At 35.0% G+C, this 19,406-nt stretch overlaps 1 protein-coding gene and 1 pseudogene across 1 annotated transcript; one reads left to right on the forward strand and one right to left on the reverse strand.

Annotated features, from left to right (window-relative positions):
* Positions 1-11,753: 11,753 nt before the first annotated feature.
* On the forward strand, positions 11,754-13,441 carry LOC120188775 (nijmegen breakage syndrome 1 protein-like). Its single transcript, XM_039192175.1, has 3 exons — positions 11,754-12,002; positions 12,093-12,181; positions 13,382-13,441. The coding sequence occupies exons 1-3, from the start codon at positions 11,827-11,829 to the stop codon at positions 13,393-13,395; spliced, it is 279 nt and encodes a 92-aa protein (XP_039048106.1). The 5' UTR covers positions 11,754-11,826; the 3' UTR covers positions 13,396-13,441.
* A 2,225-nt stretch (positions 13,442-15,666) lies between these two features.
* LOC120188980 lies at positions 15,667-17,683 on the reverse strand (annotated as a pseudogene).
* Between the last annotated feature and the right edge of the window lie 1,723 nt (positions 17,684-19,406).

The following is a 19,406-nucleotide window of genomic DNA, read 5'->3' on the forward strand; positions in this document are numbered from 1 at the left end:
AATCGAACTAATTTTAAATTGTGATGTTGAAATTAATACAAAAAAGTACTAAATTATACCCATTTAAAAAGTTATAGGTCAATTTAAAAATAGAAATAAGTAATAAGTATGGGTCAATTTCAGATGCAAATAAAATTTGGAGGACTAAATTGAACAAATATGAAATTACAAATAAAAATTTAAATATATTAAACAACACAAAAAGGATCAAATCAAAATAATTTAAAATTTTGAGGTTGAAATTAATACAAAAAAGTACTAAATTATACTCATTTAAAAAGTTATGGGCCAATTAATAAATATAAATAAGTAATAAGTTGAGAAAAAAAATTAAAACAACTAATATATATATATATATATATAATATAAACTATATAGTTTATATATAAAGTATATATATTATATATATAAACTATATAGTTTATATATATATTATGTATAAAGCATAAACTATATATACCATGTATAAACTATAATACTATATAGTTTATATATGAACTATTGAACTATATAGAAACTACATAGTTTATATATAAATTATATAAGAATTATATATAAACTATACAATTTATATTTATATTTAAATAATATATATTGTATAAATTATATAGTTTATTAATATAAATTATATAGTTTATATATATGTGTGTGGCTTATGGTTTAGGGTTTATATTTATATAAACTACATACTATAATTTATATTTATATACTATATATATGAACTATAGTTTACATATGAATTATATATATAAATATATATATATACTAAGGTTAATATTTATATATGAACTATAGTTTACATATAAACTATCGTTAATATTTACATATGAACTATAGTTTACATATGAACTATATATATAAACTATATAGTTTACATATGACCTATATATATATATACTATAGTTGATATTTATATACTATAGTTTATATTTATATACTATATATTATATATATAAACTATATATACTATATAGTATAGAGAAAATCGCCTCAGTGACCAAAAATGCCTTATAATATACGATTTTAACCAACTTTTTTTGGATTTGCCAAAATGACCAACAAAATCGCAACACGAAATAAAAATCGCAACGCGATCCCCAGAATCGCAAATCAGTTTCCAAAATCGCAACGCGATTCTTGAAAATCGCAATGCGATAGTACAAATTCGCATTGCGATTTTCCAGAATCGCAACGCGAATATGAAAATCGCAACGTGAACACATAAATCGCAATGCGTATCCGTAAACCGCAACGTGTATCCGTAAATCGCAACGCGTATCCGTAAATCGCAATGCGTATCCGTAAATCGCAACGCGTATCCGTAAATCGCAATGCGTATCCGTAAATCGCAACGCGTATCCGTAAATCGCAACGACAATACGTAAAATCGAAACGCGTATCCGTAAATCGCAACGCGATTTTTAAAGCGCCATTATAATCGCTACGCGTATTTTATTTTCAAATTACAAAAACGAATATTAAGACAAAATCTCGTAATCGCAACTCATAACCTAAAACCTAAAATCACAACTCAGTCCCATCTCCATCTCTCACTCTCTACGACGAAATCCGTCCCCATCTCCGAAGATTTCCGTCCCCATCTCCGGCGAAATCCCTCACAACCATTCACGGTCAGAAATCCCTCACAATATTCAGAAATGGAAAATCAACCTCCGAGGGTTAGTTTTTTTAATTATTTTTATTTTGAAATTTTTGCATTATTGTAGGTTTTTCATATTGAAACTGATGATAAGTTTACTGGATAGATTAACCATTTCACTTAGATTTCATTTCGTGTTGCGATTCTCTCGTTGCGATTTTCATTTCGCGTTGCTATTCTCTCGTTGCGATTTTCAAGTTAGTATTTGTCTTTGTCTTTGTTCTGTCTTTTGGTTGAAGTAATGCAATTCATTCAAGTTTCAATTTGCAGAAGAGTCGCAACGAGAGAAATGAAAATCGCAACGCGAAAATGACTATCTGCAACGAGAGAAATGAAAATCGCAACGCGAAATGAAAATCGCAACGCGAAACCAAAATCGCATTGCGATTTTCATTTCGCGTTGCGATTCTCTCGTTGCGATTTTCATTTCGCGTTGCGATTCTCTCGTTGCGATTTTCATTTCTCTCGTTGCGATAGTCATTCTCTCGTTACGATTTTCATTTCAACCAAAAGACAAAACAGTGTTGCAAATTTTAGTTTCAAGAATAAACTACTACTTTTTATGTTTATTGTTTTTGGTATATCTTCACAGTGTAGTTTTTGGTATATCTAACTTGGTATGTTTATTGTTTTTGTAGAAATTTTTTTCGGCTTCATTGACATTAAGGAATAAAGTTAGCCTAGCCACTACAATTGCTTCGAAGCTTTCACCTGCACAAAGACAATTGTTTGAGGAAACCTGCTTCGGGCCATGGCTGAGAGTACAGCATCCGGGTGGAGATGCTAATTTGACCCATTTGTGGCTTCAGACCATGACATCAAATCTACCCGACAGTATACAACGTGGTGAGGAAGAGATATGGTTTCATTTTCCACCAGCGTAAACTTGTTTTGGGCGGAAGGAGTTCTGCTTAATCACTGGTCTACGATTCGGACACGATGATGTAGGCCGGTACACTCGTCATATCGCCCGCCCATCATGGTTATCCCGGGTTTTTCCGGATGAGTCAATGAAGAAGCCGAACCTACACGTCGACGACCTGAAGAAATTGTTTAATAAGAAAGATGGTTTCACTCGGATGGATGACGTCGATGTTGTCCGAGTATGCCTTCTACTACTTTTGTATGCCGGCTTTTTAGGCAGAGAGGCCAGACAACCTATTCCTTGGGAGCTAATAATATTGGTAGAGGACCTAAATGCATGGAATCTGTTTCCGTGGGGTTCGTATATATGGAAAGCTACTTGGACTAAGTTGTCTACTGCCTTTGATGACCGCAAAAGTTTGCGTGGCGATGGGTCGAAATACACTTTGTCAGGCTTTGTTTGGGCCTTTAAGGTAAGAATTTCTATATAATGTTTCTAAAATTATAATTAATTATTTAACAATTACTAATTTTGTTATTATATTGTTTGTAGATTTGGATATTCGAGGCTTTCCCCAGCATGCGTACATATGCAATAAAAACGTCAAATGATATTCCCAGGGCTATTTCCTGGAAGAGGAAAAATCTGTTGGATTGGGAAGACTTAATACCATATGCGACAATAAATAATGTAAGTTAACACAAATACTTTCATATAATATATAAACAAGTTATTAATAGTAGACGTTTAACTTTGTTTGAGTTTTATATTGTCAGGAGGCCAACATTCCATTACAAAGACTGACACCTACGGAGGAAGAGCTTGCCACTGATTGGTGGCAAGCTAGTCAGAGTTTTTTTGATGGCACGGATGATGAGCAGCATCCACTTCCTCCAATTCGAGAGCCATCCCCTCACCTAGAGCCATCACCCGATCGACCCGACTATACACCTCTAGAACGAGAGCCATCACCTATCCCGTCACATCATCGAGCCTCTTCTCCACCATCACCTCATGATAGGCGACCGGCAAAGATGCCACGACTCCTATCTCCCTGTTCTCCACCTCCACCTCAACGGGATGAGTCAAGGGAGTTACGTGATGAGGTCAATGCCTTGCGTGAGGAGATCGGTACTCTACGCGATAACGATGGTGCATGGCGTGTGGAGGTGTCAACTTTACGTGGTGAGGTTGACGCTCTACATGAGATGATAGTATCGTTGCAGAATGAGGTTCATACTCTACGCAACGAGGTAAGTTTAAGATTTTCCATATTTAACTTGATGATAAATTTACTCGTAATTTCACTTAGATTAGCAATTTCACTTAGATTGCTTAGTAAATTTATTCGGTTGCTGCCAATTCTGCTAAACTGTGTATTCTTTAACACTGTGAAATAGTATTTGTCTTTGTTTTGTCTTTTGGTTGAAAGTAAATTTGTTCGGTTGATGCCAATTCTGCTAAACTAATACCCTGAAGTCAGTATTTGTCTTTGTTTTGTCTATTGGTTGAAGTAATGCAATCCATTCAAGTTTCAATTTGCAGAAGAAGAAATAGTTTACTTTCGCAACACGAAACTTAAAATCGCAACGCGAAACCAAAATCGCAACGCGAAATGAAAATCGCAACGACAGAATCGCAACGCGAAACCAAAATCGCAACGACAAAATCGCAACGCGAAACCAAAATCGCATTGCGGTTTTCATTTCGCGTTGCGATTCTCTCGTTGCGATTTTCATTTCGCATTGCGATTCTGTCATTGCGATTTTCATTTCGCGTTGCGATTTTGGTTTCGCGTTGCGATTTTGGTTTCTCGTTGCGATTCTCATTTCGCGTTGCGATTTTAAGTTTCGTGTTGCGAAAGTAAACTATTTCTTCTTCTGCAAATTGAAACTTGAATGGATTGCATTACTTCAACCAATAGACAAAACAAAGACAAATACTAACTTCAGGGTATTAGTTTGAAACATATTTTTCTTTGTTATCTGATGCATTTTGTGAACTATGATAGAATAATGACTTGGGTGAATACAATGCAAGTTTGAAACATATTTGTCTTTGTTTTCACTGTTTAAATATCATGTCTGTTTATTTACTGATTTTTGTATTTAATTATTTAGCGGCCCGATATAGTGGATGCTTTACGTCGGGTTATGCTTGCACGACGGAGTTCACGCATCAGACAGCGTGCACGTGCTATTAAGTCTCCGCACACCCCAATAGTGCGAAGACACCGCAAGAAGAAGCCCGACTCGCCTGTCATCCCTCAAGAGTCCACTCCTATCGTTGAAGAGGCCCCCCTATCATTCCTCGAGAGTCCCCTCCCACCGTTCAAGAGGCCACTATCATCATTGAAGAGGTCCCTCCCACCATTCAAGAGCCCGATTCACATGGCGTCATATGTAGGCTTCTTGAGAAACCCTATGACGTGCCGGACATAATGGATGAGAGTTGGCTCTCGTATAAGTTACCGGCCAGTACCATTCCGGTATCGGAAGTGGAGATGAGACAACTACCAGACACGATTCTGGATAACACCCTTTGGGCTAAGACCGCAGTTGATTTTTATCTACATGAGCGGAGCCAGGGGTGTTTCACTGACATATGCAAGCTCACCGATGATATCTATTTGTTGCTTGATCGGTCTTGGTGGGGCGTATTATTAGGGGTCGAAGACAATGGCTATTTCGATGGGGGGGTAAGTCTTATATTTTTCTTATATTTCAATTTGATTAATTTTTTTTTTAAATTTATGTAAGTCACTAATATATGTCTTTTTTTGTAAAACAACATATCGATGCGTGGGTGACACGTCTTATAATAATAAGAAAACTTAAGAAAAATAAAAATATACGATATACAATTATGCCGACGTCTTTTAACACCGTTCACTTGAAGAATCAACGAGATGAATCATTTGATTTGGGCAATGGACAAGCTAAACTTTATCCTGCATGGTGGGAGGTCGATAAGGTTAGTATTTATTTTAGATTGAGTTTAAAGGTTTTATGAAATAAGTGCGCAAATGAATGAATTATTACTTATGATTGCAGGTGTTTATCCCTGTTTTGGAACGTAAACATTGGATTCTCGTCGAGCTTCAGCTCCCATCCCTTAAGACAATAGTGTATGACAGCATGATAAATTACATATCATTGGCTGATTTAAGAGATATTATTAAGGGATGAAGCTCTCATTTGGCTAAATTCTTGGATGCGATCAATTATTGGACTCGTTCTGGAAACAAGAAGCCAAAGAAGCTCAATATTACAGTTATTAGAGACGAGACCGCGCCACAACAAACGGAAGGAGCCAGAGGAGATTGTGGTCCTCTCGTATGCTTGGCGTTGGAGCGTTTGACGACGGGAAGCACCAAGTATCTACCTCCCACCGATAGAGATAGAGCTGCAGTAGGCTTGTGGTTTCGGCATTATATGGCTAAATCGATATATACGAGACGCTGCCTACCTGCATCCGCGTTATAAAAATGTCCATAAACAATTGGTAAGTTTATAGACTTTTGGTTTGAAAATGTTTGGTTAAGTACCTAGAATTCAATAATTTGCTGTTTGTAGGTTTTAGATGTGTAGAAAGTGTTGTTTGAGCAAATGTTTGGTTTTTGCAGGTTAATCTCAGAAGTGAACTGCGTGAAAATGATGTATGGCTGCAAAAGTTGATTCAATAGTTTAATTGATTGTTTTTTGATTGTTTAATTGATTTGTAAAAGTTGATTCAATAGTAGATGATTGGAAATAAGAATTATTGCTTATTTTTTGATTGTTTAATTGATTTGTAAAAGTTGATTTGTTTAATTGATGCGAACATAATTCTTATTTGTGCTTGTTTAATTGATTGAAATGTAATGGTTGATTTTGTTGATTTCAATCTGCATTATGTTGAAGGCAAAAATGACTATCGCAATGCGGAAATGAAAATCGCAATGCGAAATGAAAATCGCAACGAGAGAATCGCAATGCGAAAATGAAAATCGCAACGAGAGAATCGCAATGCGATTTTCATTTCGCATTGCGATTTTCATTTCCGCATTGCGATTCTCTCGTTGCGATTTTCATTTCGCATTGCGATTTTCATTTCCGCCTTGCGATTCTCTCGTTGCGATTTTCATTTCGCATTGCGATTTTCATTTCGCATTGCGATTTTCATTTCCGCATTGCGATTTTCATGTTGGGATTTTCATTTCGCATTGCGATTCTCTCGTTGCGATTGTAATTTCCGTGTTGCGATAGTCAAATGCATGCCTAATAAGTGATAACAACTGAATAACAAGAGTTGGTTAAGTCAAAATGGTTGGCCTGAGTCATTAATTCAACTGAAAATGTTAAAAGTTCACACATAAAATCCACATAATACAACGTTTGCATTTAAAAATCACCTAAGTTAACAGTCCCAAAAGGTGAAGCCAGTTGTGATTGGGATTTTAAAGATGATTACCTTTTGCTTGACACCATATGAGCTTTGGATTTTGATGAGGATCCATATTTTGGTAGAGGAAAAGATGATTGTGATGGCACTGGTGATCCACATGTCAACCTTGTATGACCACTTTCCTTGCACCGACTACATGTCGATCTCTTCTTCTCTTCACCCTTAGACGGTATACGATCGTGACTTTTTGGTCGGCCAGGTAGCCTTCTGTCCATGGCTGGTGGCAAAACTGTTTGTAAGTCATCTGGTATGTCCCACTCAGAAGGATGTGGAATAGGGTAGACAATCTCGGCATAAGTCTGTCGATAAACTTCTGTAGTGTAGCAATCCATAGCGTATGCGCTTGAATCATCTTGGTTTAAATGAAGAGCAACTTTTATAACATGGCCACACGGATAACCAGATGTTTGCCATTTCATACAACTACACGTCTTTGCATTTAGATAGACCAGCCCATTTAAGTTATTATCCAGTACTTGAAACAAAGTGTTTGAACATGGTTCAACTCTCCATGACGTTGACTTCACAACACGTTTCGTTATCTTTTTTTCAGTCCATGGTGTAACACGATGTTCCAATGTTCCTGTAAATTTAAATAAACAATACTTAGTAAAATATATAAATGATAAGTTACGAATTCAAAGAAATAATACCTGCATGGTTTCTTTTCTTGTAGTACCACTGTTGAATAGAGGCTCGAAAAAACTCCATTAACATAGTAATGGGTAATTTCCGGGAATGACGACTTAGAGCGTTGATTGATTCTGCACTATTAGACGTCATGAAACCATATCTTGCTCCAAGTTGATGTACTCTTGACCATCTTTCAAACCCGACATCTTCTAGTGTTTGAGCACACTGAGGCAAAACACGTCTTAAACAGTTTATATGCTTATTGAAATCCACTTCCCGATAAGCTTTTACAGCCTTCCAGTATGTCCATTTGTGCTTTTTTATACCAGCAGACCTTGATTTTAGATTTCTATACAAATGAACACCACAAAGTCCATGAAAAGCATCTGGGAAACACCTTCTAACAGCGTTGTCAATTGAGTTTGCCCTATCAGATATGATTGTCAGATTGCTAATAGGACCTATGCAATCCCTAAGATGCCCCATAAACCATGTCCATGAATCAGAGGTTTCAGATTTGCTAACCCCGTAAGCTATTGGCAATATCCCATTGTTAGCATCCATGGCTACTGCTAATAAGTTTACTCCAAGGTATCGACCTTTCAAATGTGCTCCGTCAACTATAATAACTGGGTGCATGCAAGTAATAAACGAACGAATCTACAAAATAATATACACAAGAAATATAATCATTTAAATGTGAAATGCATGTAACTAACAAAAATGAGTCAACAAAATTATATTGATTTACTAACCGTAGCACCAATGGCGATAAACAGCAACTCAAAGTGTCCATCTCTATCTGTTTTGATATGAGTTACCGACCCAGTATTTTTCAGCTTTAAATTGTGACAATAAGCCGGCAGTTGGGCAAACGATGCTTCTGGCGACCCCCTCAACAATTCCAAGGCATAACATTTGGCTCTCCAAGCTTGAGAATATGATATACTAATCTTGAACCGAGCATTCATGTCAGTCATAATTTCATGTCCCCGATATACCATGCCATTCAAAAACATTAACTCAGCCAGAAAACCACCCAACACCTTTTTGTTTGCCTGTCTATGGTGAGGAAAAACTTGGGTTCTTGAACATGTATGTTTATCAATAAAAGTCCTAACTTGAAACATTTCGCAATCTTTTATTCTCTTTGCAATCATACGCCACGTACAGTTTTTGTCAATCATACACCTTGTTTCGAAACGATCTTTGCTTGATTTGTTAACTTTTAGTTGATAGCCATCTTCCACACATTTCGTATACAAAGCTATCTTCAAGTCTTCCTTTGTATCAAAACAATCATCTTTCTTGATACGAATAACTTTTGTGTAACAATCAACTGCTTTCTTTACCAACTCTTCTTCCGGTATATGAAGTAATTCTGGCATATTCCAGTTATACGCCCGTGGCATTTTCTTTTCTTCGGGGACTTTTTCTTCTTCTTTTTCTTCTTCAGGATTATATGAATTACAGAATGGATGTTCAACATGTTCATTCACAGTCGTAACTTCCTCCTCATTATCATCAACAACATCTTCCTCGGCAACGGGTGTTTCATCATCAAAATTCGGGTATTGACCAATATCAAAATCATTATACGCAGGATCTGTTTCTTCTTCTGAAACATCATCAAAATCCGAGTATTGACCAATATCAAAGTCCGGGTATTGACCAAGATCAAATTTCGAATACTGACTAGTACTCACAATTTTTTCTCTTGGCTCATCATCATCTAATTGGTCAATACGAAAACCGGAATTTGGTGCTGAAAGTTGATTTGGATTTGGATTAGAGAAAGGTTGGGGGTTTTGAGACCCACTTAGTTGATTACTACCCGCTACTGACCCAACAATACTACTTCTAGTTTCAACAACATACAATGTAACATCATCTTGTGAAACACTAATGTAAGCAATGAATCGTTCAACATCTTCATTGTCGGTTAACAAATAAACTTTACCATTTCTCTGATAAGATAGCCTAAATCCACTTAGGGGCTCTAAATTCAATTTCTTTGAAACACGTAGCATTAGAGTTTCATAAGTTAACTTTTGTAAAGACAATTTTAGTTGAAGATTCATGGGTAAAGGCATATATTGTAAAACACCATGAACATTATCCCATGACCCTCCAAAACACAAATCTATCCAAACATGATCAACATTAGATGATTTCATGGTTGTAAATTAATTTACTAAACAGACGAGCTGCGAAACTAAAACCTATTGCCGGATTGGGAAGGATGTCGTTGGATATAGGAACGGATGTCGCCGGAGAGAGTGATAGATGGAGATGGAATGAGTTGCGATTAAGGGATTTAGTTTATGATTTGCTGCTGTTGCGTAGTTATATACCCAAAATTTCAGTGTTGTGATTTACAGATTCTCGTTGTGATTTACGGATTATCGTTGCGATTTACAGATTCTCGTTGCGATTTACGGATTATCGTTGCGATTTACGGATACGCGTTGCGATTTACGGATACGCATTGCGATTTACGGATACGCGTTGCGATTTACGGATACACGTTGCGGTTTACGGATACGTGTTGCGATTTATGTGTTCGCGTTGCGATTTTCATATTCGCGTTGCGATTCTGGAAAATCGCAATGCGAATTTGTACTATCGCATTGCGATTTTCAAGAATCGCGTTGCGATTTTGGAAACTGATTTGCGATTCTGGGGATCGCGTTGCGATTTTTATTTCGCGTTGCGATTTTGTTGGTCATTTTGGCAAATCCAAAAAAAGTTGGTTAAAATCGTATATTATAAGGCATTTTTTGTCACTGAGGCGATTTTCTCTATATAAAAACCCTAAACCCTAAACTCTAAACTATACATTATATAATTTATTAGTATATATAAACTATATAAACTATATACACTATATGATATATATATAAACTATACAATATATATAAACTATATAGTATATATAAACTATATAGTATATATAAACTATATATTATATAGTTCATTAATATATATAAACTATATAGTATATATAAACTATATATTATATAGTTCATTAGTATATATAAACTATATATTATATAGTTCATTAGTATATATAACCTATATAGTATATGGTATATACAAACTATATATTATATAATTCATTAGTATATATAAACTATATATTAATTTATTAATATAAACATATATATTAATTGAAAGAATTAAAAATATGTAAGGATCAAATTGAACAAATTTTAAATATGAACCTTAAATTAATAAATTATAACATTAAATTTGGATTAAATTGAAAAAAAAGTTGAAATATGAAGCTTAAATTAATATATTAAATCATTAAATTTGGACTAAATTGAATAAAGTTAAAATTAAAAGATAACAATACAATGTCAAATGAAGTTAAAAAACACGCGGGTTTTCTCCCTCGCTTAAGCCACGAGGCTACGCCAACTGTGGCGCCAAAATCAGCATCATTTCCCGCCTGATGATTTTAACATAACCATGGCTTCTTTATGGTTGTCCTCTGAACTATTATCATCAGAATCTCTGGGACCGATGGATTCCTTCTCCAGATGATTTTCCTCACCTGAGCCTTTGTTTCCCTCGGCCGAACGGGTAGATACATGCGAGGCGTTTGCAGTTTGTATGAGCAAAGCTACATTCAACATGATCTGCGAGGAGCTCAAACCGGCGGTGATGAAGAAGAACACGATGCTTCGAGATGCGATCCCGGTCCGTCAGCGCGTGGCAGTTTGTATTTGGATAGGTATAGCTAGATTTGAAGACAACGATTACCCTTCTCTGTTTTTGCAGAAATAATTGGTTTTAATTTAAATTTAAATTTAATAGAATCGAATAGGTAGTAAACAATGGTTTGGGCTTTGCTTCCCGTCGATCATTCTTCAGGCAAGTAAAGCTTAATTGAAGTGCTACTATTGCTTCATTTTTGCGTTGCATTATTTTCAAGACTGAAACCCTATTCCATTTGGGCAGCTGAAGAAATAAGAGAAGAAGATAAGTACTATTTTTTCAAGAACGGAACGTATACTGTGGGTCGAAAAGGTTATCGAATTTGCTCTCTTTCACTTTCTTTTCTTTTCTTTCTGTGAGGAAATTGTTAGATTCTAATTTTTGTTTTTATTTTGCTATATTGGGGTTTGCTCTCCTTTCCTTTGTGTTTTGATTTGTTGAAGGGTGTGATGTCATCATTCACAAAGACAAGGGCGTGTCCAGTATCCATGCTCACATAATGGTCGATGGAATGACTCAATCATCTCAAGTTACAATCAAAGATTTGTCCAAGTACGGGACATTCATTAACAAGAATCTCACTTCTAACAAGAAAGTTCATCAATTTCCTAATAAACAGACCTCTCTGGAAGATGGGGACCTTCTTTCTTTTGGAACTGGAAATGCAACCTTAAGGTACTGTCAATTTAACGATTCCTTTATTTCAATGAATTCAGTGATTTCGTACCAAACGACTAAATCCTCTCACCCCTTGTATATGTTCAGATTCTCTTATGTGCCGCTTGTATTCTACATCTGCTGTGCTGAGGCCTCCCAGATGAGTCATTATCTTGAGGACAAAGTTTCATCCATTGGTTAGTTAAAATTTATCGTTTTGGCTTCAATCTTCATAAAGCTTTTTGTCTCATAATTTCACATTTAAAACTTGTTATTTTTTCTTTTAGTCTTTTTATCCACATTCCGAAAACATTAATGTTGCGTCTAGAATTAAGAGAGAAACAAAAATTGATGGAACCTGAACCTGGAGTTCTTTTGTTGTACCCTCAAGCATTTTGCTTACCATGCTAATATGGTCTGGGTGTTCGAAAAGATTGTCATTATTTCCCAGTTTGGTATGAGCAATTGTCATTATGTCCTTGTTTGATATGAGCAATAAACAAATAGAAGCTGCTCAGACAATCAACTTCTCTCAAAACTAGGTGCATTGGGGTTGAAACTAATTTTGGAATTTGCAGCAATCAGCAGAAGGAACATTTTTTATAAATGTATCTAACAACTTGAATGATCCGAGCGTTTAGCGATGGTTTCTCCACCTCTTCTGGACATTTTTAATATGTTTGGCTAGGCCTTGAATTAGAGCCCTTTTTATGTTTTTGTTACAAATGAAGATAAACTTCTATGAATCAAAGCAGCTTATTTAAGTCATTTTTATGAATTCTTCTATATTTTTGTTTCTTTAATAGACAAGCTGAAAAAGGAACAATTTACTAGCATTACTTATGCAAGGAAAACTGTAAATTAAGTTTCAATAAAATCTCAACAATGCAAAATTTTAATTTAATTAAAAAATTATAATTACACATTAGATTATTAAGTATCAACATATTATTTGTTGAGTGGCACCAAGGTTCATTGTCTATACTTTTTTTTTCTCTGAAAAGATCATTGTCTATACTTGTTCTTAAAGAATTGTCACTTTGTAAAGACACGTTTAGGGCCCAAATATTGAAACAGAATGTAGTAAACATCCTCTTAACTCAAATGGTTTTTTTTTTGCCTTGTATTAATTTAAAAAAATGATGGTACATGATGAGGTAAGTTTCAGTTACATGAAGAACTAAAGTATGCTGGAAAATGCAAAAAGAGTGAAAGAAAATATGAAGGCTTAAGCTTTTGTTAGCTAGAAATCAAATCAAGTTAAGTGTTTAACCTGCCAAAATGATGCACAGACAACTTTGTATTGCTCAATAGTTGCTGAAAGTTTTCTGTTACTGCTTGTTTGTTAATATCTTTCATTTCTTATTTCTCTTATCCGTGCTTCTATTATTTTTCAGATTATTACATTTGATAGCTATAGTGTTTCGGGTCTTTGCAACCATGGTGATGTGCATCGTGGGGTAGTGTAAGTTAAAATCATTTCATATTCTTCAACTCAATTGCACAGAAGTAACATTTTAATTGTTCATAGCATAAAGCATTAGAAGAAAATAAAATGTGTTATTGCCTACATATAACTATTTAATGATAACTCACCTTTTCCATCATTTTTTCATTATTATTTGAAAAGAGAATATTTAATTTTTCTTTTAAATTTTTAGGGTGTTTAATGGTCCCTGAAACTATTGGAATTGGAGATTATGTCTTATTTATTCCCTTCAATGGTAACTTAATATTTTATATTTATTATGTTTATTTAATAAAAGTTTCAAATAGTTCATTAATATTTTTTTTGTAGGGTGCCTTACAAGAAGCAATATTTGGTGCTTGATTCTGCATTATTCTATTTTATATTGTTTGTTTCTGTTTGATATTTTGTTTGCTTCTACTTGATATTTGTAAGGGTTTGGTAAAGTCGAAAATGTTTGACACTGTTGGCCATCGAATTCCCTTTGGCTTTACCACTGATTGTATGTTTTCTTAATGCAGTATGCTTGCTAAATTGATGCAATAATGCTTGATGAATTGGTACATTGATGCTTGCCGATTGTTGTTACCTACTCATTGATGCCTTGTAAATTATTGTTGTTGGTGTGACTTACATCAATTTTTGAACCTTATAAATTCTTATCTAAATAGTTGCTCATGTGAAATTATGTTGGTGGCATTTTGAATTTTAAAGTTAGAAAGTTGCCTATAATTAAACATGTAGGCAACATTTTGGTATACAGGCTCGATGATGATATTTCGAGTAGTATAGTTAGGCTTTTAGCCTTGTAAAACATTAACTATAAGATTTGAGAGCATTTATTTCAACATAAATTTATTTTGTTTAGTTGATTTTATTGTAATTTTAGTATTTTCAAGTATAATAAAATTAATTTCATTTATATATTTTTTGTTTTAGTATTTGTAATGTTATTTAAGTTTCAAATATTTAATAAGTTCATCATTTCAACTAATATATTTTTATTTTAAAATTTCAAGTTAAGTTATACTTAAATTATTAATCAATTTTCACATTAAAAATAAATTAGATTTATGAAAATTTTAACTTTATTAATATAATTTAATAAAATCAAGTTCAATAAGACAATATTTAAATTTAATTTAGTGATAGTAAATAATATTTATAATATAAGAAATATAAATAATATAAAGAATTGGAATTAATATAAAAATCAAATTTATAATATATATAAATTATAATTAATATAAAAACTAAATTTCAAAAAGTAATCATATTAATTTAATTATCATAAGTTTATTATAAATTTAAAATAATATAATTATATTAATTGTAACTTCACTTATAAGTCAGGATAATATTAGATCATTTTAACATGTCAGATCAATTACATGTTGAGTCAATTACATGTCAAGTTCATAACATATCAGGTTGAAAACAGGTCAGGTAATACCAGTTATTTATCAGGTTAATCTCGGGTTCGGGTTCATATCAGTCGGATGCAGTTCAGGTTCGAGTATCATATTTTCGGTTCAATTCGGGTTCAAGTCATTCTTAGGTCGGATGCAGGTCGGGTTTAGATACAAAATTTTCAGGTTCAATTCGGGTTCAGGTTAACACCAGTTCCGACTCGAATCGATTTCGGATTGCTACAGCGCAGGTCAAAAACAATTTTAACTTAAGTCGATTTTAATCAGTTTTACAGGTCGTGTCAACTTTTTACAACTTTAGTTGAAACAACTAGGTGGCCTCTTTTTGAGGCGATATTTTTAAGTTAAATGTTTAATATATCATAATAACAATAAATATATACGTCACTGCAGAACAGTGCCAATAACTTTACTGGCATCAGCAGAGCAAAAATTCAGCCTTATTGTTACTTAGCATCCAAGCAACTTTAAATTCTATGGACCAATTTTATGCACAACACTGTGGAGTCCAGAAAGTACGACTTCTGATTTAAATGAAGTTTAGAGATATTTTTATTAGTTTAATCTATTTTTGATAACATTCAAATGATTTCGACAATCCCAGAACGTTTCCTACAATGTACGAAACGCAACACCAACAACATAGAAACTTGATCTTAGCTAATCATCGGCACCATTGGAACTTCTTTGTTTCCGTGATTCATGAAACACCGTAGAAATTTGTCACAGCATAATCCTGAAAAACTGATTACAGTTTACAGAAGCGGCATGACGGTTCTGTTTCCTAGGCAAGCCCCCTAGTGACCACTGCATCCTTGATGAGCCTAAGTGATTCCACGATGTCCTCACACAGCTGGTGAGGGTTTGGATTTGTTCCATCGTCCACCGATAGGACAATCGCCATCTTGTCGATATAACTCTGGAAGTTGGTCATCAATGCCTGCAGTTTAATTTCAGTAATCACATCAGCAGCCGATAATTCGACCGGACAACAGCGTAGCTATTCTCAAATGAAAGACTTACATGAGGTTGACTATAAGAACTAGGAGCAAGGAAAGCCAGGGGGTGACCATAAAAACCAATTTCCTCCAAAGGTCCAACCAGATTCGAGAAGGACATCGTTGTGTGAGACAAAATTCTATGGGACAAAGTACTAGCCGTCTGTTTTCAGCATTGGAAAACATACAAACTGATAAGAAATCAGTGAGGCAACTAAGACTAATTAGAAAGATTGAAATTAACCTTGACGCCAAAAATCTTGAGTGCTAACTCAGCAATGGAGAAAGTGAATATAGCTTCAAACGAGCGTTTCTTTCTGTCAACGAACATAGTATAATGGATCGTCCCTTAAAGCGATGGTGAAGGGGAGCAGAACATAACCAATCCAATTGCCCCACTTTCCTTCAGCATCCTTCTCCATCATATCAGCTGAAGCCTAGCATGCATGCATGCATTAACATGTTTAATTAAGATTATTTAAGAGAGTTTGTGGAAAAAAGATTATTTAAGAGAGATTAGGGGCAGAAATTAATCACTAAATAATTTGAGCGAAAGCTACTAACCTGGATTCCTGCAGATGGTCTTAGGTTGATGAGCAAAGTTGATCAGAGGCGAATTTTCTTGGGAAGATTATCCTTTTCTATTGCTCCGTCATCTTTGTTTTTCCCACCTAATTAACAAGTGAAAGAAAAAAATCAATCCTTCCCGTTTCAGCCATAAGCTGCATGGTAGTGATAAATCTTACCATATATTCTGTTGATATAGCGGGACAGACCAGCCTGTGTAATCCCCAAAGCAACATCGTTTATGGTCTGCAGATTGAAATTTTATTAATTTCTTTTTCTGCAATAACTGAAATTTTCTTCCTAATGCAACACATGGACTTAAGTTTTCATTGCATTCTTCACCAACTTGATATCATCCAATCTAACTGCCCTGTAAACAATTCGACGAGGATTGAACTCAGATCTGGGCGGACCCTTGAGAGGGTTCTGAGTATCTTTCAAGAATAATGTCGTGGCAATAAACATGAAAACATCAACCACAGTATTCCGAAACACCTGAAACAAAGACCAAAGCATGAACATAATTCTCCAAAACCATCTATCATCATCCTTCTTCTCTTGCTTCATCTTGACTGGGATAGTAGGCAACGCCAGAGGATCCTTGGTCTGGCGAATGCAAGCGAGTAGAAGAGACATGAGAGAAGTGCCGTCGCCAAAGGAGTGATGGAGCCTGAAAACACCAACCGCCTCAGATTCTGGGGATCTTAAGTTGAACAAATGGAGGTCCCAAAGAGGCTGCGATTTGTCGATGCTGGTTTTGCTCAGGTTGTAAATGTAATCCTCAAGGAACTGTTGGGGTCCAACTTTGGAACGATAACATGTTTTTCCAAATCCACTTCGGTTCTAACCCATTTCATTTCTCCCTTATTTCTCTCATACACCACCTGACATTTTTACCATATTAGCGACCTAAAATGAAGTAGAAAAAATTGCATAGAAACTTGTTTGAGATACCTGCAAACTAGAGAAACGAGGGTGTCTAAGCAAAGTATGGCCCAAATTGGCTTTGACGACGTCTGGGTAAATTCTAGTCTTACACCCAATGATGGCTATAACATAAACGTTGAAGGTTGGTTCGTGAAAGAGACGAGATGAAGGGCTCAATGGCTCTTCTTTAGCTGTTTTTTGGCTATTCTCATTCTCTTCTTCTGCTTCTCGTTTGGTTGCTGATGAACTCGTTGTTTTAATCGGTTAAAGAGATTGCTTCCTCCATTTGAGACCATTACTAGATTCCATTTTTACCTCACAAAAGCTGTTCCCACGAAATTCTTTCTGGCAATTAACAATGGAAAGGAAACAAAACTAACTATGAGCAGTGCAGGGGTTTGGAGTTTATCATTTATCATTACTAGAATAAATTAGAAGGAATGCATATCGATAAACTTGTATAAATTATTTTGATTCACAGATTAACAGATATCGCTCATGTTTATAAACAGGGACGTGCAGCGACAAGAGTACAGGGACATGATTGCTAGAAAACTAGTGAAGTGAATGGCTTGTCCCGAAAGAAAATATGTGATTCCTAAATTATAAATCTGATGACTTATACTGCAATCTCATCCCATATTAATAATTTTACATTGATTTTTTTTCTAAGGGAAATTGTTCACAAATGATGACGATTTTCCTCTAATATTATATTTTTTGGAATGGCTTAATATAAAAAAAATGTCTGAATTATATTGTCTTTTTCATTTAGGTGTTTAAAATTTTTTAGTCAATATAAGTGTCTAACGATACAAACGTTATCATTTTAAGAGTCTCGACCGTAACGGACATTAAAAAAATTCTATCTCTTTAAAATGCTCACCAATCACTGCTTCAAACGACCAAAAGCCGATGCGTAGCCAAATAGCGGGCCAAAGGGATTCAAAGAAATTTAGGGATTATAAATTGAGAAAGTCGACTCAGTGACCAAAAATGCCTTATAATATACGATTTTAACCAACTTTTTCCGGATTTGCCAAAATGACCAACAAAATCGCAATGCGATCGCTAATTCGCAACGCGATCTCCATTATCGCAAATTCGCGTTGCATTTCGCGTTGCGATAGTTGGAAATCGCATTGCGATTTTCCCAATTCGCAATGCGAATAAGTAAATCGCAACGCGAATTGGGAAAATCGCAATGCGATACTGACTATCGCAACGCGATAATACAAAATCGCAACGCGATACTGACTTTCGCAACGCGATTCTGACTTTCGCAACGAGATAATACAGAATCGCAATGCGATTTTCAAAGTTCGCAACATGTTTTAGTTTCGCAACACAAATTTTTTGGGTATATATCTACGCAGGAGCAACAACTCATAACCTAAATCCCTAAATCGCAACTCATTCCATCTCCATCTTTCACTCTCTCTGGCGACATCCGTTCCTATATCCGTTCCTACATCCTTCCCCATCCGGCAACAGGTCTTAGTTTCGCAGCTCGTTTGTTTAGTAAATTAATTTACAACCATGAAATCATCTAATGTTGATCATGTTTGGATAGATTTGTGTTTTGGAGGGTCATGGGAGAATGTTCATGGTGTTTTACAATATATGCCTTTACCCATGAATCTTCAACTAAAACTGTCATTAAAAAAGTTAACTTATGAAACTCTAATGTTACGTGTTTCAAAGAAATTGAATTTAGAGCCCCTAAGTGGATTTAGGCTATCTTATCAGAGAAATGGTAAAGTTTATTTGTTAATCGACAATGAAGATGTTGAACGATTCATTGCTTACATTAGTGTTTCAAGTGATGATGTTACATTGTATGTTGTTGAACCTAGAAGTAGTATTGTTGGGTCAGTAGCGGGTAGTAATCAACTAAGTTTTTCTCAAAACCCACAACCTTTCTCTAATCCAAATCCCAATCAACTTTCAGCACCAAATTCCGGTTTTCGTATTGACCAATTAGACGATGATGAGCCAACAGAAAAAATTGTGAGTACTAGTCAGTATTCGA

Source organism: Hibiscus syriacus, unplaced genomic scaffold (assembly GCF_006381635.1).
Source record: "Hibiscus syriacus cultivar Baekdansim isolate YM2019G1 unplaced genomic scaffold, ASM638163v2 tig00116951_pilon, whole genome shotgun sequence".
Lineage (NCBI taxonomy): Eukaryota > Viridiplantae > Streptophyta > Magnoliopsida > Malvales > Malvaceae > Hibiscus > Hibiscus syriacus.